The sequence below is a fragment of the Cydia amplana genome, chromosome Z (assembly GCF_948474715.1).
Source record: "Cydia amplana chromosome Z, ilCydAmpl1.1, whole genome shotgun sequence".
NCBI lineage: Eukaryota > Metazoa > Arthropoda > Insecta > Lepidoptera > Tortricidae > Cydia > Cydia amplana.
This window is the reverse complement of record NC_086096.1, coordinates 24,181,448-24,204,032: the sequence shown is the minus strand read 5'-3', so window position 1 is coordinate 24,204,032 and position 22,585 is coordinate 24,181,448. Positions and strand designations below refer to the sequence as shown.

Below are 22,585 nucleotides of genomic sequence, written 5' to 3'. Positions count from 1 at the left end.
CTCGTATTAGGGTCGAAAGAGCTCGTGATTCTAACTGGAAATAATACAAAAAATCACAGTTCTGTGTAATGCAGATTGGGGGTAATCTTCATAAATTAAGTTATAGTAGGTAGGTACAATGCAGTACCAAAAAAATTACTATGTTTTTTAAAAGTTTTATCATCAAAATGTCATACCATTAGATCTTTAAATTCGTTGAGTAATACGTGAACGCATTTCATACCATCACAAGCAACAACTTCATCCATTGTTAACGAATTAGATACTTATAAACGCCACAACAAACGAACAAATCCACATTCACTAATTCAACTTTTGTTTTGACTAAGTAATAATACACTTGAAGTCAACCCGCATCAACTCGCGCTCGAGCAAACTTATGCAGCTAACTTCACACTAAAAGTCAGGCTTAAATCGCCGTACAAAAGTGCTATATATACCAACAAATTGTTACATTCATTATATGGCGGTTTGTAGGCTGGAGCGCCTAAGAGCGGGACGAAAAAGCAAGCCCGGTTGCAAGCCGACGAGTGCGAGCAGGATAGCGAGCATAACCTGCGACTTAATTCTTTCGCGCGGAAGTGGCGCCACGGCAAAAATTTGCAACACGCGCCGCGGTCGGAGAGCTGTGGCTTGAATTTAATAATACGATGTTAATACGGGTTCTTTTGGCGCGCGGTTTTTAAATAATCTATATTGATCTTATCACTACATAATTTCGGTAAGGCAACTAAGGCAAGCCCGGCTTTTGGGCTTGTATGGAAGTACCGCCACTGTTTTACCTAAAGGCTACAATTTGTGGCGTAAAGTACCGTAAAGTGGCGAAAAGTTCTGAAGGGTTTAAAAACAATGTTACGTAACGCGTAGTTCAAACCCCCCCTCCCGCCCCTGTAACGCATCGTAACGTTTTACAAGACCCCTCCCTCCCCCCAAATTCGTTACGTAATACTTGAACGCTCCCTTACTATTAAGTACCCCGAACCATGAGTCACTGACAGTGTCAACACTGACATATACGTAACCATGTAATTTACTTTTCACCTCAGCAGCTCGAACAAGGGTACTTTGCTACTTAAAAACAGTGAGCAAAATCGCATTTTGCTCACTGAGTGAGACAAAATGAGCAAAATGTGATTTTGCTCACTCAGTGAGCAAAATGCGATTTTGCTCACTGTTTTTAAGTAGCAAAGTACCCTTGTTCGAGATGCTGAGGTGAAAATTTAATTGTTGGTATATCTTAAGAAAACATGAGTGAATAGAGGTAAGTGATGAAGAAGGAATACATTTTTCGGGTTCTCTAATATGTTCTCACTGCTGAGGTGAAAAGTTTTGTGAACTACACGAGATCAAAGTTATTTACATCTCGTGCGCTTTTGAGTCCCTTACTACGCTCAAGATTCTAAATTAGATTCACTCGCTACGCTCGTGAATCTATTATAGAATCTTTCGCTTGCACGGGACTCAAAATAAGCACTCGAAGAAATATCAAACTTTGATCTCTTGTTGTACAAATAACTATTCTATAGTACCTACATCTCGCTCGCACCACTCGCACTAATATGTCAGTAAGAGCGAAATGCATAGAATTCATGGTTCAACAAATTACATCCGTTTGCGTAAAACATAACCAAAATGATAAAAAAACCAAGGTCGGGATAAAGTATTTCAAATGAAAGCAAAAATAAAAATACTGCAGGCCCTCTATTGGTATGTAAATTGTACGCCATGTAATATTTTGGGACATGTAAGTTATGCTTAATGATACATTTGACTTAATAATACTTGGTAAAATGAAACTTGACCAAGTTATTTGCTAAACAATAACTTGCCAAAAAAGACTATTGCTAACTGAAAAATTGCGATAAGTTGTTTTGCCAAACATTTTTTTGGGAAATGATAATTTGGGAAACATAGTTTGGGATGTGATACTTTGGGAAACGTTTTTGGCCCATTCATTAGTAAACCATTAAGTTTAGTTCCTTTTTGCAGTGTCGTTACTCGTCAACTGTTTTCTTTGGTATCTCATTCAACATGCCTAATCAAAATAAACTGTGGATAACCGACGAACATCGGTTCCATCGTAATTGTTCACAAAAAGTTTTAAGCGAGAAGTAAGCGGAATGCTGAAAAAAGACTCCCTCCCTGTTAGATTAATTTCTTGGTTTTGTAAACCCCATGCACCTGTAGCATAAAGCGCTGATCATAATCTTACAGAAGGACCGGCACGTACCACATATGTACTTACATACGTTTAAATTAAATATGTAGTTGTGTATGTGTTTGTAAAGTGTTCATTGAATTCAAAGATATAATGCATGATGGGTTTTTCACTCGTCATCTTATATGATCATTACCTCGTACCGGTATCAGTCGGAGATTTATTACGAAGTCTTAAACATGTTTGGTGTAAACGGTTCTATTATTGTGGACTCCAAACGTTAAGTGATATTAGCTATACATATATCAATAGGTATGTATTCCATTTCAATGAACGATCTCGAACTTTAGCAATGACGTAGCAGTTAGATTCCTGTACAGTACAGTATATAACTCGGCAAGGTCGGCCCTAACTCTTAGTGGCGTGAGCACCGTTGGCTGCCTCTTGCCTATTGTCTTATGGCCTCGCAACTTGTCATTAGCTCGGTTCTGGCAGAATGACTAAGTCTCTCTCGGTAATCATTTTCTTGCAAGTCGTTAGCAGTGTTTTCCCGAAGGATTTACGTAAGTGATCGTGCGAGTCCAGTACTCTATATCCAACCATAATGCGCACGTACCGCAGGTTAATAATTATTAATCGTCCATTAAATAGTACAATAGTAATTTATTTAAGTATACCGTCATACGGGTTTTTGGGCGAAGTTCGCCCAAAAGAATAAAACACATGTATATTTGTATATACATACGAGTATATCACGAGTAAAATGGTACTAGTTACGTGTAAGTACACCACTAAACCAAAATTAATAAGTACCTACTAGATGAGCTTTTAATTTTAATCCTTTATAAACTTAAGTTTCCTGGGCAAAATATTAATGAGGGTATTAAAAAATAGTAATGAAATCAAATCGCTAAATATATAATACCTACCTTAACTAATAACTAAAAAAACAAGTCACAATAGGTTTTGGAGCTTTAAATGATTTTTAAATTAGTAATAAAAAATTAGGTGCATTTATTGTGCTTCTCATACAGTATCAAATCGTTTTCATTTTATGTAGAGTAGCAGATTTGACTGGAAGGAAAACACCCTATCGATATTCTTTACTATATACATATACGATTATAACTGAATTGTAAATCAAATAATTATTAACATAATTCATCAAATCTGCACCAACTTGTGTCTGCAATTATAACTAATTAAATAAACCAAGTACATATTATAATATAAGTACCTACAAATAATGTTATCCTTTAATTTTGATTTAATTATTGTGATTATGATTATGATATTAAAAGTGGGTAAACAAATAAAACAAAATACTTAATTTTTAGTACGTTTAGTAGTTTATTTCTAGCATACAGAGCAGCTTTGCCAAACATAGCAACTATGTACCTAGCTAAAATCATTATATTGGTAGCAGATAGCTACTTACACTTTTCCTTTTTGCAAATTTTATGTCTTTCTAAGACGTAAATATCAAAATTCAAAAAAATAAGTATTCGTAGTACCTATAGGTACTATATGTATAAGTATTAATATACTGGCACACCAAAGGGCTTTAGCCAAGACTATTTATTATTAGTTTTATTTCCATTTCCATTTTACATTAGTTAGGTAATTAAGCTATGCTGGGGCCCTTAGTCACATAATAATTTGGGGCCCTTTTGGAAAGTAAAGAAAGGGAATTAAACTAACATTTTTCTACTATGATCTTCTATTTATTAATCAGTAATCAAATATATTGTTACTGTCTGTTTTCCGGCCCCCCCCTGAGGATGGAGGCCCTGGGCACGGGCCCCGTGTGCCTGTATGATAAAGTCGGCATCGATTATACCTATTGCGTTTGTTAACCCGTGGAGCGCCCTAATAGACCGCGAGCCACGAACAGGTTTCCATGACCAATCGCCTCCCAGGCGATAACTCCTATAGTGGTTAACGGCTACGTATGATGAATCCTCGTGGACGTCAGCTGCCGCTCCGTTGGTGGGTTGAGGAATGGCAGCAACCGAAACACGTAAAAAAAAAAAATATTTTCAGTCATCGCCTCCCGTTTGATACTTTGCCAGATGATAGTTTAGGTGCTATTGTTAATAAAAAAAATCGTCAGCCGGTTGTATCGCGGTGGAAACACCGTCAGCTGGTCACATGAACATGTAAAAAAAAATTTTTTTTTCAGTCATCGCCTCCCGCTTGATACTCTGTCAGATGATAGTTTAGGTGCTATTGTTAATAAAAAACATCGTCAGCCGGTTGTATCGCGGTGGAATCACCGTCAGCTGGTCACATGAACATGTAAAAAAAAATTTTTTTTTCAGTCATCGCCTCCCGCTTGATACTTTGTCAGATGATAGTTTAGGTGCTATTGTTAATAAAAAAAATCGTCAGCCGGTTGTATCGCGGTGGAATCACCGTCAGCTGGTCACATGAACATGTAAAAAAAATTTTTTTTTTCAGTCATCGCCTCCCGCTTGATACTTTGTCAAATGATAGTTTAGGTGCTATTGTTAATAAAAATAATCGTCAGCCGGTTGTATCGCGGTGGAATCACCGTCAGCTGGTCACATGAACATGTAAAAAAAAATTTTTTTTCAGTCATCGCCTCCCGCTTGATACTTTGTCAGATGATAGTTTAGGTGCTATTGTTAATAAAAAACATCGTCAGCCGGTTGTATCGCGGTGGAATCACCGTCAGCTGGTCATATGAACATATATTAGATTTTATTTATTTATTTGCTTGATATATGTTCATGTGACCAGCTGACGGTGATTCCACCGCGATACAACCGGCTGACGATGTTTTTTATTAACAATAGCACCTAAACTATCATCTGACAAAGTATCAAGCGGGAGGCGATGACTGAAAAAATATTTTTTTTTTACATGTTCATGTGACCAGCTGACGGTGATTCCACCGCGATACAACCGGCTGACGATCTCTTTTATTAACAATAGCACCTAAACTATCATCCGACAAAGTATCAAGCGGGAGGCGATGACTGAAAAAATATATTTTTTTTACATGTTCATGTGACCAGCTGACGGTGATTCCACCGCGATACAACCGGCTGACGATTCTTTTTATTAATAATAGCACCTAAACTATCATCTGACAAAGTATCAAGCGGGAGGCGATGACTGAAAAAATATTTTTTTTTTACATGTTCATGTGACCAGCTGACGGTGATTCCACCGCGATACAACCGGCTGACGATTTGTTTTATTAACAATAGCACCTAAACTATCATCTGACCAAGTATCAAGCGGGAGGCGATGACTGAAAAAAAAATTTTTTTTTACATGTTCATGTGACCAGCTGACGGTGATTCCACCGCGATACAACCGGCTGACGATTCTTTTTATTAACAATAGCACCTAAACTATCATCTGGCAAAGTATCAAACGGGAGGCGATGACTGAAACCAATTATTTTAAATTTTAGATTGTATTTATTTATTTGCTTTATAAATTCATGTGACCAGCTGACGGTGATTCCACCGCGATACAACCGGCTGACGATTTTTTTTATTAACAATATCACCTAAACTATCATCTGACAAAGTATCAAGCGGGAGGCGATGACTGAAAAAATATTTTTTTTTTACATGTTCATGTGACCAGCTGACGGTCATTCCACCGCGATACAACCGGCTGACGATTTGTTTTATTAACAATAGCACCTAAACTATCATCTGACAAAATATCAAGCGGGAGGCGATGACTGAAAAAAAAATTTTTTTTTACATGTTCATGTGACCAGCTGACGGTGATTCCACCGCGATACAACCGGCTGACGAGTTTTTTTATTAACAATAGCACCTAAACTATCATCTGACAAAGTATCAAGCGGGAGGCGATGACTGAAAAAAAAAAATTTTTTTTACATGTTCATGTGTACAGCTGACGGTGATTCCACCGCGATACAACCGGCTGACGATTGTTTTTATTAACAATAGCACCTAAACTTTCATCTGACTAAGTATGAAACGGGAGGCGATGACTGAAAAAAAATTTTTTTTTTACGTGTTTCGGTGGCTGCCATTCCTCAACCCACCAACGTAGCGGCAGCTGACGTCCACGAGGGTTCATCATATATGGCCGTTAACCAGTATACGAGTTTTCACCCGGGAGGCGATGACTGACGAAATTTGCGCCTGGCTCGTGGACCATAACAAGACACGTGTGCTAGTAACTAGTATAGGAGTTCCATACTACGGTAATTCTGGGGCGCTCCAGGGGTTAAATGTTTTTGCAGCCTAAGGGCAAAGTATGTTTATTAGCATATATACAGTTAATAACATATCATATAAAACGTATTATTTATTCAGTTTCTAATTGCGAGTTCCTATAATTAGCTCTGTTGTGCTATTAAAAAAGTTAAACTACTATTTCATAGCTGTTGGAATTAATTGTATAAATAAATAAATATACACAAGATATATACCTACATATATCACTGGCCATTCAGCGGGGTAATGCCGCCAGTATTTCTGGCACATTTGATCCGGGAGACAATCAGAGTGGGGGGTAATATTTTATTTGTTAAGTTAGTTTTACGCATTCCTAGGTTTAATTTAGTTTATAATTTGTATGTTTAATCAATTTGTACCTTATACTGAATATATTTACCTACAGTAATTACATATCACTCTACGAAGATAGAAAAACAAGTTTTTTAAAGATATTTGACTAAGATAATTTCACTAATGGTTCAAGGATGTTAAATTCTCAAAATTCAAAATTGAAATTCTTGTGACAAGAATCGCAAAATCGTGACAATCGTAATTAGTCATACTTACCTAATTAGGCAAGCCGGCCCCACCACGCCACTACAAATCCACTGCGAATCGCATCATAATTTAATGATCAATTATGTATCTCTACAGGCTGGGCTTTTAATCCGTTAAGGCCCAGTAAATTCGTGCTCTTCTCTTACTATAACTGTAAGCGTGAGCGAGGTGGAAGTGCGTGCCCGGCCTGCCCGGGCGCGATATCATATTTTATCATTTAAATATTTTGTACGTGTAAATTTAAAAAAGTTATCGGTACGTTCCCTCAAATATAATATTGCCGATTTTTAGAAGCAATTTTCATATTGCATACATAATTTGTTACAAATATTTTAAAGTTCGTGATTTTTTAACGTGATAACGTCTTATAAATCGATGAACACCGCTAGCATGCACGAAAAAGTGTCACGTTGTGGACAGATCTCCTTGGTAACCTTATGTACAGATCTCCATGGTAGCGTATAAAATCATTATGCAATTTTTCATCAATGTTTTCTTATGACGTTATCACGCAAAATTATCGTCCGTAAACCGACTTTACAGACAACCATATTTTTTTATTGAGCGAATGTCAAAAACTCAGGATTCCTAATATCTTAACCTCTTACCATTTTATAAATTGTGTGCACTACAGGGGTGTAGGTGTAGGTTATCAGGACCGACTAGGATTTAATCGTAACTAAGCAGGGGATCATTAGATTCATTAGTCACGTATGTTATGCCGTTTTGAAAACATTTAATTGTAAACTTTTTTACTAACGCCATATGGTTGGCTGTAATACTTGTAATTCGTAGAAAACGCTTTCGAGCTACGCCCAGATATTTTAAGGACTTCGTTGCTAGGGCTGAGGGGTGGTGTCACCCGTCACCCGCTTCCCCCCATCAGTTCTGTACAAGTAGGCTTTCAACGTGTTTGTTAATTCCCTAGACTTGCGCAATGCAAGCTGTAGGTTAAGGGTGGTTAAGGTAAATGTACCAATTACATGTCCGATATCTAATATTATACTTTGTACAGTTGGCTGCAAAAATACTTAAATAGGTACTATGACCCTTTTAAGCGGAAATAGTTGTTGTGAGATTTACAAGTGAAGTACCTAGTTATTATCCACCCTTATTTCTAGTATTGCCATTATTCGTATATGTAGGCATATTTTTTTATTAGGTAATTAATCTACTAGTTAAAGAATGTCAAATTGTATCTTGATAATATTGTAGTTAATACAATTATCATCTTTACCCACTGTTCCATTTAAAAAAAGTTGCTAACGGTTTTTTAGGATAGGTAGGTATTTATGTATACAGGGTGCTTCCTGTAACAGGAGCAATAAATTAAACTGTAGTCTGTACTCCTCAAACTGACCAACATTTGTTCAGCAACTTTTGAAAATAACTCATGTTTTGATTTTTATTACACTTTCAAGTTTATTCTAAGACGCAATGTATTGCAAATTTTGTTATGTTTAAAGCGTGACAAGCAATGTCAAACACACTGATGTCAGCGTACATTGAAGGCAATATTTATTTTGTATGAAAAAGAGGAAGTCTAAAGGATTCATAATTTTTAAAAGTTGCTGAACAAATGTTGGTCAGTTTGAGGAGTACAGCCTTTAGTTTAATTTATTGCTCCTGTTACAGGAAGCACCCTGTATACTTATGATAAAATGTATCATATCTTGTCGAACGAGCGAGCGAAGCGAAGCGAAGTTCTTACATTCGACTTTGAACACGCGGCTGGCTAGCGGCACGTCTCGGCATTTCGATGTTTTTAAGCTGAACTGTCAGAAGATAGTTTGATACTCAATAACTTAAGTAAATTTGTTCTAATTTAAATGAAATTGGGTAAACGTGTAGTTGAGGGCATTATATTTTAGTCATTAAATTATGAGCAGGCCCGATCAAGAGGTTATTGAGCTAGAAGAGCTTAGAAGGCCAAAAAGCTGTTTGTGAGAGGTCTTGCTATTCTGGTCATTTTTTGCAAGAAACATGGTCGAGTTTAGTATCAAATGAAAGTGCTCGACTTACACTTTTATAATATCGTTTTTAGATTTACCATTTTGAAATAATTAGCAACATAAAAATAAAATACAATAAACATAATATATGTATTTGACATTTGACAGGAAATATTTCGGCTTAGCACAGATACAGTTTATTTTAATCTCTATGGTGGTGACTTAAATCCAGGGGAGAGACAGCCGTATACGAAGCCCTTTATTCGAAAAAATAGCGCCATTTATATTACTTAACGCTAAACTTGTAAATGGCGCTTCAAAATTGATGCAAAAAAGCAAATCTTGTCAGTAGAAAAAGGCGCGAAACTCAAATTTTCTATGAGACCATATCCCTTCGTGCCTACATTTTTTCTACTGACAAGATCTGCTTGGCCAACTATATTATGCATACTACTCTTTGCTTAAATCAATAAGTTAAGGGCTCCACAGACCTTGCAATAAATCCACGCGATCTTACGCGAGCGACATAAAACAGTAGAAATTAAATAAAATGGAACTCAAAAATGTCCATACTAAATTGTTGCCGTGTGTAAGCATTTTACGTCAAAAATGTGACAGTTACGTAGAAAGTGGCGCCCTCATTTATTTTCTATTATTTTATGTCGCACTATACGAGTACCTAAGTAGGTGCAACAAAGTCAATCGCTATATATTTTTTTGTTAACCGCGAGTTCTCAGTTCGGGGCGAACTACTAGTAGGTATGCTAAATTTTATCGCAGGCGAAAACTGGGAAGTGGGTCAGTTAAATTAAGTCATTTTCAACTCATCGGCCCTGCAAATTAATATGGTTATTATATGTATTGTTATTATTTATCAATATATGTAGGTACCTATTTGATGAAGTAAAACTGGCTTTATTCATAATAAATAAATACATGATTAAGTCAATCTTAAAAAAAACCTTACTCTAAACTAAAATAAATCTAAAAATGGCCACCTATTCCGCTTAATGCTGAAGATGTAGGTAAAGAAAACCATCCACCAATATATTTCAGAAGGTACCTAAGTACTTAATTTTTTACTCTTGGTTTTGTTAAAACAAAAAATGCATCCTTTTTATGATGATGGATGACGCCTATAATTATTCCAATGGTCTGCACTTCGTAATGCTTATTTTGAGCGGGTAATTTTCCGCAGAATATTTAGCAAAAACGCTATACGGTTAACGAATCGTGTAACTTCTTGAGTGAGTAGGTAGGTAAGGTAATTTAGAGTGGAGATCGAGGGGGGAGGCCTTTGCCCAGCAGTGGGACACTGTATAGGCTTATAATAAATAATATATTATTTAAAAGTGGGCAGATAGCGGCGATGGGCACGTCACGGCGGATAAACGCTGGGCTCGAGCCGGCGCCGCCATTGTGGCTTGTCTCCGACCACATCCTTCATTGTTGGCTCATCTCACATAATCACTTGGTCACTCATTATTACCCATAACGCTAAGATTGTAACCTATTCTATAGCATTACGTATTCACTAGTAAGTACCTAATGCTTGCTGATGTTTACCTCTTGTTTGAATAACAATGGGTACCTACATGAAAATATTTTTAACTACTTACATAATTATTTTTGATGAATATTGGGTGCATGTATTATTAGTTATTGCGCAAAAGAAAGCGGTAATATCATTAGTTAGGTACCAACATAAAAGTATATTAAATGAACATTACAGCTGATTATATCGAAGTATGCAAGCGCGATCAGAGCACGATCAACTCGTGCGTTCGCAAATCCATCGAGAGGCTGCGACCAAAACTAGCTGAAGGCATACCGGAGTTTGAGGTGCCGCCCATAGAACCCTTCTACATTCCTGAGGTACGTATAATTTACTCAGGGTTATGTTTGTTCAATAATGACCAATTCCATTTTTTTAGATTTTTTAAAACTCTTTACCTATTACTGTAACTCGATAAAACTACTTAAAATTGGGTAATTAATTGTTATCTTTTCAAACGTACCTAAACAGTTAAAGGCAGCGGACATTAATGGATTTTAATTATTTTCATATATTTATTACTTAGTTATTGTTCGCTAATTCGCTGAGTTAAACATGAACATTTTTCACATTTATACAAAATCAAACCCCTAAGAAATATAAAACAAATAGCAGAGCACATTCATTCACACTCAAACCTACGTTTCGGACATTATTTGTAGAGATCCTTAATAAACTAATAAATAAATCAGTAACGTATTAAATGTCTAGTTAGTAAATAATTTTAAATGTAAAACTTTGATTTGAAGTTGATCGTCGACAGCGGCAACCTGATCCAGTTCCACGCGGTGGGCAAGGACGTGCAGGTGTCGGGCGCGGGGAACTTCTCTATTAAAAATGTCGAGTGAGTACCTATCTACCTAAGTACCTACTGTAACCGCACCCCTACGCACTATATTTTAACCTCTAAAAAACTACCCTTACCCCATAACTAAAACAATATTTAACTACCCGACTACCCCAGTAACCGAGACCAAAACCCACGAACTTAAAGGATGAAGATTACCCCAGTCTAGATTTAAATCAATTGGCCAAAGAAAATCGTGATCGTCTAATATATGGTAGGACTCCTAAGTTGCGTGTAATAACTCAAATTCTTTTTACACTAGAAGGATAAGATTAGCCCATACTAAGTACCAAAAATTATTACATGATGACAAGTAAGACACAAGTAGATTATGATTAATTTATATGAATGTAAATTAGGGTAAAGTATTGTAGAAATTATTTTACATGAAGTACACAAAATAAATATAAGATATGAATAATAGTTTTTTATAAAATGGGGTTAATGTCCCCTACCTACTGGAGACATATTATAGGTATATATATCATCTATAGCATTTCTCCAGCTGAAGCGTGCGACCAAATGAAGTAGATGGCTCAATTCTCATTCTTATAATTGAGTAATTAAGTTCCTTAGAACACTTAGGAGGAGATTCAGAAAAGTGTCTTAACACTTCTGAGTGAGTACCAGTTTAAAGTACTATAAAGACTAAAATAAGGAACACATGATCTCTTGTGTTATTTTGAGTTGCGAGATCTTATTTTACATCAACTTCACTCTCTGTCATCAGGGTGAGGACTGCTTCATTCCTATTTTCGTTCTAGCAAAGAAAGTGGAATTCCCTTGGGATATTCCTATTTGGACCCTTATCATTCGGTCATCTTTTGATACTAATAAGAAATTCACTCATTTAAAGTACAATTCCGTCATATGGCAAGTCCTTGGACTCAATTTACCCTTAAGTAAAAATAAAGTATAGATAGGCCTTAGCCTTAATGAATTATTCAAAAATCCGGAATATAAATTCAAATTGCATGTAATGATACCACGTTCCAAGTATAGCGGACCATCACCTGACTTTGTGTTACACTCAGTCAGTGCTTGAATTGTCCGTTTTCCTGAACAATTCTCCAGTTTCTAATAAAATGAACAGATGGATCTATTGACTCCAACTTGCCAAAATCAGTAAATTATACTATCAACAAACTACATTTTGTAGTTTGATAGAAATCTAATCACAAGCTTTCAGTGATAGAGACGAAAACCTACCATAATAAAATGGCCTAAGCGCTGAGAGATGTGAATTTAAAACAAAACACTAGCTTTATTTATAAAATTTATACTTCTTTAGATACAAAACAAATATTACTATGTGAAACAGTATGTCTTCCCTTAATAAATTTTAAAATCCCTGTCTAATTTAATATTGTGTTTACTCGAAATTACTCTATATAATTTAATCTATTCTAAACTCTTAAAAATAATTCTAAATTTGAATATGTCTACCATAGTTACAAATGGACTTATTTCAAGAGCTTTACTAGTTCTGTTATGGTATGGAGTGTCAGAAAATAGCTTAGCCCAAATCCCATTTCGAAAGCTCACTACAAGAGGAAATAAGCATACATAATTTAAATATATAATATCTATAGAGAATAAATAATTACATCATTAGTAAACATTTTTTAGAATGGTTATTTAATGTTTAAGAATGTAGATACAAATTGAGCAAATAGCTCTATAGGTATGAAAAATTAATGGTTAGGGTAAATTGTAAATCAAATTGACTCTTTTATGAAGTAAAAGCTTATTCCTAAAATACTAAACGCTCTGAAAAATATACACAAAGAAATCTATTTTTACGTTTACTTTGTAAAATTACACAAAACAAACATATCCTGAAAAATCACACATAAATCACTTAATTCGCAAAGCTCTGTACACTCTGTAACATACATGTAAATAAACATTTCCTAAAAAAAAACACACATAAAATCGCATAATTTCAAAGTTCCGTACGCTCTGTAACATACATGTAAAATAAACATTTCCTAAATAAAACACACATAAAATCACATAATTTCAAAGGTCCGTACGCCTGTAAACGTACATGTAAACAAACATTTCCTAAAAAAAACACACACATATAATCACATAATTTCAAGGTTCCGTACGCCTGTAAACGTACATGTAAATAATCATTTCCTAAAAAAACACACACATATAATCACATAATTTCAAGGTTCCGTACGCCTGTAAACGTACATATAAACGATTCCTGAAAAACACACATTAAAACCAGTTGCTCCAACCATTTTTTGATAAACTGAACATCATTAACCGGCATGCCTGACGCTTTACTATTAGACTTTCCATAAATAACTTTTTGAACTCTTTAATAATATAAACAGATTGATGCAACTGACTCTATCACACTTTAATGAAAATTCACTCACCGATTCAGGACCCCTTCTTCTCGTTCAACAACAAAGTCTATGTCAATCTGACTTACGTTAGTATACTATTACTGCCCTAGCTTTAAAATGGCCATCTGCCTGATTATCACTTCGAATCAAAACACTTATCACTCCTGAAATCACTGATTAACTCGAGAGCTTCGTTGGCATCGTTATACATATCCACCCTCAAGTTGAGCAATGCTAATAAAAAGATTAGTACACAAATTACATTTAAATCAAGGAATTAATGGAACATAATCATTGATACTTTCAATCAAAATTAAGTTACTTGTTAGGATATTAATCTATAATTTATGACTTAAATTATTATTACTTACTGTGAGACTTAGTCAACTTGAGCAAGAAAGTCCTATAATATTTATTTAATTATTTATTTATTTATTTATTATGAAAAATGTACATTTAAAGGTCAAATAGTCTTTCTAAACGAGAATAAAATTTAGTTAATCAATCTGTTATTTGTTAAGAAAAATATAATAAGATAAATTAGCTCACCACCCCGCCGAACTTCTCTAAATGTACTTCAATGCACCCTGCTGCTCCCTGCTGCACCCTGTAGACGCTCCCTGCTGCACCCTGCTGCTCCCTGTAGACGCTCCCTGCTGGCTCCAACTCCTGACCGAAGCTCAATGCCTCTCGGCGCGATGGCAGAGCTATGTTTAATTTACCACACAATCCATAGGCTAGGCTCAATGTACGGACGGACAGAGCTTCGCCTTACACGTCTGAATGTTTGAGAATGAATGACCCTTTTGAATTTAAATTAAGATTAAATAAGTAAACACGCACAAATAAATTTCCCGAAATAAATCTAGGACTAGGCTCAATGTACGGACGGACAGAGCTTCGCCTTACACGTTTGAATTTCCGAAATTGAAATGACCCCTAAATAAAAAACCACTACTATTTATGGTAAATTTTCTTTTCTGATCGAGGTTTTTCGAAATTCAACCCTATCCCCTTAAATTTATGGTTCATTTTCTTTTACTTCCAAACAGTCCACATAGTGCATATCGTGTTCATAGTCCAATCTCTGCAATCACTGTTGGTCATGCGCAGTAAGCTCTTCATTCGCGCATCGCAGCGGTCGGCAACCTTTTTATTAATCAAGTGTTCCATAGTAGTTTTTATAGTTGATGTGTGCCGTAGGTTATTGACCACTGATGTACGGTGTTACCAGCTACAATTTGAATTATCCAATAAAATTTCCGTTCCACTCGTTTCGATGATGATGAAAGGCATTTATTAGAAAATATTATCCATACTATTTTACAAGAGCATATTTAAATAATATTGTAAGGTGTACTCGGGCACTCCCGAATGATGTATAGTGGCGGTTAATTCCGAAAGCTGACTCTTACTACAACGGAATATGAGTGATTTTACAATGATTTTCGGAATTTCCCGATATCCCGAATTACCCGAATAAACCCCACATTATTAATTATTCAAAGTATACTTTACACTAATTAAAGTTGCTTAGTGAGTTTTTTTCTTTAAATTGATCTCTTCGATTTCTAATGATAAATCTGTCCTCCTTTAATTACTCATTTAGCTATCTTTAATTTTGTATTATGAACTTTTTCTTAAAAATAAAGAATGTTTATTAATATAATTAGCTAATTTATACTACAGCCTTTGTATATTTCCTAATATTCTACTGCTTATTCAGAAAATACTCTTGAGCCTGGAACATTCATCCTTGCCCACTTTCCACTAAATAATAGTACTTGTCTATTATTTCCTTTTACATTATTTTATTTTGTTTTAATTTCAATGTAATTAAAATGACAAAATATATAAAAACCCTTATGATACTTTACCATTTCAAATTTCTCATTCTCCCGTCGTTCGGCATAAATTCCCCCGACTTTTCGAGTAATCTTCCGACCCCTGGTATCCCCAACTCCCATAGCAACGACCTTGACCTAATTTCCTCGGAGCGCACCTGGTCTCCAAGGTCACATTCCATTCAAGCTTTTTGATTATGTTAATTTTATAGCAATGTTTTATGTTTTTAAATTATCTTGACTTATTTAATTGCGAATGTATATTAACATATGTTTAATTGTATTTGTTATATATATGTATATATATATATATATATTATAGTTTATACTTGTACGGGAGCCCGTGAACCGTTACACTACCTACCTACCTGTTCCTTTCCTACACCTTCTCCTTACAAGTATACTCTGAAAATGTCATTCAGAATAAGATGTAAGTCATATGTAAATAAACCCTTTCTATGTAATACAAATTCTAGTTTTAAAGTAAAAATATAATATGACGGAGTAGAAACATAAAATTATGTATAAAAATACCATAGCGCAGTCATCTCGTTTCAAACATCAGGGGGCTCACCGCGAAAACCGAAATTATCAAATTGCGGGTATCTTTCTCTTTTACTCTCATTAAAGCGTAATTAGAGTAACAGAGAAAAATGCCCGCAATTGACGAACTTCGTTTTTCGCGGTTATAGCCCAGAGGGGCTACCGCGAAAATTGAATTTCGCAAATTGCGGGGATCTTTCTCTTTGACAGAGAAAAATGCCCGCAATTTGTGAAATTCGGTTTTCGCGGTAGCCCCTCAGTTTACTGTATCGGTTCAGAACAAAGTATCGCGCATATTAGCACACTGCAATCAATTTGAAAACATGTAGGTTTTTTTGTCACTTTCAATGGAATATTAGCGGCTCGGCTTAAGAGTCTTAAGGCTAATCGACTTCAGTAAAGTTTAAAAAGCGGCCAAGTGCGAGTCGGACTCGCCCATGAAGGGTTCCGTATTTAGGGGATTTATGACGTATTAGAAAAAAACTACTTACTAGTCTCGTTCAAACCAATTTTGGGTGGAAGTTTGCATGGTAATGTACATCAATTTTTTTTTTTAAGTTTTATCATTCTCTTATTTTAGAAGTTACAAGGGGGGGGGGGACACACACATTTTACCACTTTGGAAGTGTCTCTCGCGCAAACTATTCAGTTTAGAAAAAAAATATATTAGATACCTCAATATAATTTTTGAAGACCTATCCATAGATACCCCACACGTATGGGTTTGATGAAAAAATTTTTTTTGAGTTTTAGTTCTAACTATACATCTACTTACCAAGTCTCAACAGTATAGTTCTTATAGTTTCGGAAAAAAGTGGCTGTGAAATACACGGACAGACAGACATGACGAATCCATAAGGGTTCCGTTTTTTGCCATTTGGCTACGTAACCCTAAAAATAACCTTTTAAGTATTTATTATTCATCACAGCTGGATTAAGTACCATCTGTAGCATGTTTATTTCGTAATTGGTTTATTAATAGGTACATATTAAAGGTAGCTGGTTAGGTGCCTAAGTATTCCATTGAGCCGGAGGTTTTTGGAGGTATTTGTAATTTGTATAAAAGTGGTGCACGAATAAAAAATAGAATACTTAAAGATTTTCCCCCTACAATTTTTTTACGCAATCTATGGAGGCAACTCTCCATTGCTTAATATTTTTTGTAGGTACCTATCTAAAATTGTAGTACCTAGTTATGATAGTAGGCCTAGTTTGATTAAATATTAGATTTTACACATTTATCAGATGGATAGTATGATAGATATGGTAGGTACTTTACCTACCTCCGTTGTATTGTACCGGAGCGGAAGTGAAACTAAATATGTAAGAACTTCTAGCTGTAATTATTAGCATTCGTAAATTACTTACCTTTACTGGACATCTGAAATGACTGTATATTTAATGAATTTTATAAGATAATTATTTTTAAGGAATTGTAAACAATATATGAGTTCCTTTGCTCCGTTGCACCTAAATAATGTTTTTGCTCTTTAGGCAGAGGTAAGTGTAAGGTATGTTGGTGTTAGTAAGTAGTACTCGTATCTCGTACGGCTATTGACAACAACTTATTTTTAATATGAAGCCATGTAATTGCTATGTTCGTTGCCTAGGCAATGTTAGTAAGTATAAAGGTATACGGGGTGTGGCTTGTAACAGGAGCAATAAATTAAACTTAAATAATAAATAAATAAATTAAACTCACTGACCAACATTTGTTCAGAAACTTTTAAAAATAACTAGTGTTTTGATTTAATTACGCTGTAAATTCTATTCTAAGACGCAATGTATTACGAATTTTGTTATGTTTGAATGTGACAAGTAACGTCAATAACAGTGATGTTAGCGTACAGTCAGCAGCAGAAGTTGCTAAGCGGGCGAGGTGTTCAAAATGATCTTGACGCGACTTTATTGTTAAGAAAATAAGAGCGTGTCTAGGTAGTTTTTAACTCCTCGCCCGCTTAGCAACTTCTGCTGCTCTGTAAAAACTTAGTTACTTATTCCCTTTTGTTTGTAGTGATTTCTTTGGATAGACTTTCTATATTTGAAATTTGTAATAAACGTAACATTTACGTACTCATTATTTACCTACTATGCTAAGAAATTTTATTATAAGTATTTATATTTGAATTTAATTTTGTTCCTATTCATTTAACGAATTAAATTGAATAATTTAATTTTTATCAGGAATTGTTATCAATGTCAAGTAATTTTTTAACTTGGAACGTATGACTTATTTATCTCTACTTTTGCCTGAATCACAAACCTTACGCCCTCAGAGAGTACGGCAACATCCTACCCTTTAATAGGTTCTCAGAATTAGTTCATCAAAATCATCACTTTTAGCCTAGAGTCATCGTATGATCTGCCTACCTACCTAGCTTGCGCAAGCGTTGCGTTACGGTCGAGAGGGCCTACCGCGAACCACGTTCGACGTGTTGCCTCTCTGTCGCACTTGTAAATTCGTACGTAAGTGTGACAGGGAGGCAACACGTCGAACGTGGTTCGCGGTAGGCCCTCTGCGCCGCCGCGCCGGCACACCGGCGGCGTCCGCAATATACTATTACCCTCCCTACATCGCCTACGAGTACATACTTGCAATTGTTTTCATTAGCTACTGTGTAACGTGTGTTTGAAATACGTTTCATCATCATTATCATTTCAATCTTTAAATGAGTAAATCTAATTCATACTTTATTTCGAATTCGTGCGTTATCGTATCAGTAAAAAGGAAACGTTTAACCTCCTTTTAAAGTCCCTGCTTACACCTTCTGATATTATGCAAAGCTGGGAGACATAAGCTAATTACTTAAGCTATAATTAGGTTTGTTCACTATGTACAGTGTGTAAATTCAATAGGGGCGAATATTTTTAAACGGTGGACAGCATAGGACCTAAGAAGTACCTATATTGACATATTATTTTCGGCCCTCAATGTAAAGCAACACACAAGCTACGAGCTTTTTAAAGTAGGTAACTGTCAACGCTTGTTGGCAGTTACTATAAAAACAATACACTCCTTTTTTTGGGCAGTCGTGTAAAAAGCTCGTATCTCGTAATGTCATGTCATGTTAGAGCAGGTTGTCTGACAATTCTGACATAGAGTCTGTGCGGAAAGAGAATAGTTGTGGAATGTACTCGTATGGGGCGCAATACATTCCGCGACTCTTTCCGAACAGACTCTACGAGTATTACGTTGTACTTATTATAACATTTGTAACATGAGTGTGTTGCAGCGTGGACCTGGAGTCCCTGCGCATCAGCGCGCGCGTGCGTTTCCCGCGGCTGCACTTCGTGGGCCGGTACGTGCTGGACGCGCGGCTGCTCGTGCTGCCGCTGCACGGCGCCGGCACCATCGTTGCTGACGCCAGTATGTTTTATTTTATACACATTTTTCTTCCATTCCGACCATCCTAGCGTTTTAATTTTGCTGTGACGTTGCTTCGATAATGTCCACTTGGTTGAAGGAATAGTGGTTTTGTTATTTACCTATTTAAAAAACGAATTGACGACAAACAAAATATGTAGGTAGGTGTACGCATTTCTTTACACAATTGGAAGGTCTAGATTTTCAATTAAGAATGTGCTTACTGTATGTAGGTACCTAGATTTTATAATATTTAGCATATTTGACTGTTTTCACTGATATTGAGTGCGTGTGTCCGATGTTGTTTCAGTAAAGTGCGACACGGAGATAGTGCTGCACTCGCGGCTGGTGGAGCGCGAGGGTGTGGAGTACGTGCAGTTCTCGGCGCTGGACGTGCGCCTGGACGTGCGCGACTACCGCGTGCGCCTCGACGGGCTCTTCGACGGCAACAAGGCGCTCGGTGCGTGTGTCCGATGTTGTTTCAGTACAGTGCGACACGGAGATAGTGCTGCACTCGCGGCTGGTGGGGCGCGCGGGTGTGGAGTACGTGCAGTTCTCGGCGCTGGACGTGCGCCTCGACGGGCTCTTCGACGGCAACAAGGCGCTCGGTGCGTGTGGCTCACTCACTCACGCGACTACCATAACAACAGTCCAACTATAGGTTTTAGTTTAAGCTTCGAACATGGAACGTCGTAAAAACACAAATAATATTAAGGAAAAGTAATTTCAGCGTTTCTTAATTCATCCCGAAAGGTGGTAGAAAGTTTGTGTAGGAAATAAAAAAAAAATTGTTACGGACTTGATAAAATATTAGAAAGCAAGAAAATAGATTTGAGGGTTTTTGAAATTTCATATTCTGGGGGTAAAAAAAGTGTAGAAAGTTTATAATGAAACGATTTGAATAAGGGACTTGAAACTTGGTAGAAAGATACAATATTAAAAAGAAAACAAGAAGCTATTTCGGCGTTTTCAAGAATTCAAAAACTAGTGAAAAGTGGGATCAAACATTATTTATTTATTTATTATTTGATGCTGAGATGAGGCCATTTCGTGGCACTGTCATCTTTCTATGTTTTTTAATATGAGGTAATTTATATCGTTTGTGTTTCTTGCGAATACAAATAATTATATTCTGTTCAATTTCGGCGTTAAGTACCAAAAAATATTTATCTATTTAAGCGGGCCAAGAGCAGGTTGCAAGTTTGTATCGAGAACGAATGACATTTATTGTGAGTGAAGGCCGACTTTAACATTTCCTAGAAACACGTTGTGACAAACAAATGTATCGTGTTATTAAATTATTAAACCATTCGCGAACGAAGTCATGGACAACATAAGAAAAAAGTCTTCTACGGTGAATTGCATGAAAAAAAAAATATATTGAATGTGTACTTAGGTACCCGAATTAACTTTTTATTTAAATTTTACAATACTAAAACTAAATAATAAAATATGTATTATATTATTTTCCAGGCGATGCGGCGAATGAAGCCATCAATCAAAGCCGCGAGGAGATCCTCCGAGCCACCAAGCCCTACGCCGAGAAAACTGTCTCCAACCTGTTCCTTGACACTGCCAATAAGATTGCTAATATATTCCCCTTCGATCAGCTGATACCGCAGTAGCGGACTCTACACTGCAAGGAGTTACTACCCTAATTCAAATCTTCACATACTTTGTGGAAAATGTATGAAATGAATGACTATGTTAATGGAAAGTTTATATTAAAAACAAAAGTCTAATATATATTTGAATGACAATTTCTTAATATTGGATCCTACTAAACTTTATCTAAATCCGCTAACAAAGCTATTAAATTATACCTGTAGGTACACTTATAATATACATAATGCTTTGTTTTAACTGAGGCCACAAAAGCGACAAAACGACGAGATGTAAATAAATATAATAAAAAGGTTACATTCCCATTGCGACTGCAGCAGCGTTGCTGATGCAGCATTACTAGCGCAGCGAGGCACCAGCGGGAAACGGCCGAAGTCACTGTCAATCAATCTCCTTGATATAATGAGTGACAAATAATAAGGCAACGCAACTGATCAACGAAATTGACAGTGACATCGTCATATTCGTCATATTCGAGGATGCATTTCCAGTTATAACTTTTTTTCACAACCACCTGAAAAACGGAATACACTAGTAGTTCGCCCCGAACTGAGAACTCGCGGTTAACAAAAAAATATATAGCGATTGACTTTGTTGCACCTACTTAGGTACTCGTATAGTGCGACATAAAATAATAGAAAATAAATGAGGGCGCCACTTTCTACGTAACTGTCACATTTTTGACGTAAAATGCTTACACACGGCAACAATTTAGTATGGACATTTTTGAGTTCCATTTTATTTAATTTCTACTGTTTTATGTCGCTCGCGTAAGATCGCGTGGATTTATTGCAAGGTCTGTGGAGCCCTTAACTTATTGATTTAAGCAAAGAGTAGTATGCATAATATAGTTGGCCAAGCAGATCTTGTCAGTAGAAAAAATGTAGGCACGAAGGGATATGGTCTCATAGAAAATTTGAGTTTCGCGCCTTTTTCTACTGACAAGATTTGCTTTTTTGCATCAATTTTGAAGCGCCATTTACAAGTTTAGCGTTAAGTAATATAAATGGCGCTATTTTTTCGAATAAAGGGCTTCGTATACGGCTGTCTCTCCCCTGGATTTAAGTCACCACCATAGAGATTAAAATAAACTGTATCTGTGCTAAGCCGAAATATTTCCTGTCAAATGTCAAATACATATATTATGTTTATTGTATTTTATTTTTATGTTGCTAATTATTTCAAAATGGTAAATCTAAAAACGATATTATAAAAGTGTAAGTCGAGCACTTTCATTTGATACTAAACTCGACCATGTTTCTTGCAAAAAATGACCAGAATAGCAAGACCTCTCACAAACAGCTTTTTGGCCTTCTAAGCTCTTCTAGCTCAATAACCTCTTGATCGGGCCTGCTCATAATTTAATGACTAAAATATAATGCCCTCAACTACACGTTTACCCAATTTCATTTAAATTAGAACAAATTTACTTAAGTTATTGAGTATCAAACTATCTTCTGACAGTTCAGCTTAAAAACATCGAAATGCCGAGACGTGCCGCTAGCCAGCCGCATGTTCAAAGTCGAATGTAAGAACTTCG

General features: G+C 36.0%; 1 protein-coding gene and 1 long non-coding RNA gene across 2 annotated transcripts; both read left to right on the top strand.

Moving 5' to 3' along the window:
• Positions 1 to 2,560: 2,560 nt before the first annotated feature.
• LOC134661303 (uncharacterized) lies at positions 2,561 to 21,062 on the top strand. The gene is made up of 6 exons (XM_063517305.1): positions 2,561 to 2,721; positions 10,636 to 10,778; positions 11,208 to 11,302; positions 19,292 to 19,425; positions 19,733 to 19,882; positions 20,896 to 21,062. The coding sequence occupies exons 1-6, from the start codon at positions 2,655 to 2,657 to the stop codon at positions 21,045 to 21,047; spliced, it is 741 nt and encodes a 246-aa protein (XP_063373375.1). The 5' UTR covers positions 2,561 to 2,654; the 3' UTR covers positions 21,048 to 21,062.
• LOC134661311 (uncharacterized) lies at positions 5,780 to 6,319 on the top strand. The gene is made up of 3 exons (XR_010097947.1): positions 5,780 to 5,822; positions 5,960 to 6,000; positions 6,279 to 6,319. It is a non-coding gene; the product is annotated as an uncharacterized LOC134661311 (long non-coding RNA).
• Positions 21,063 to 22,585: the final 1,523 nt, after the last annotated feature.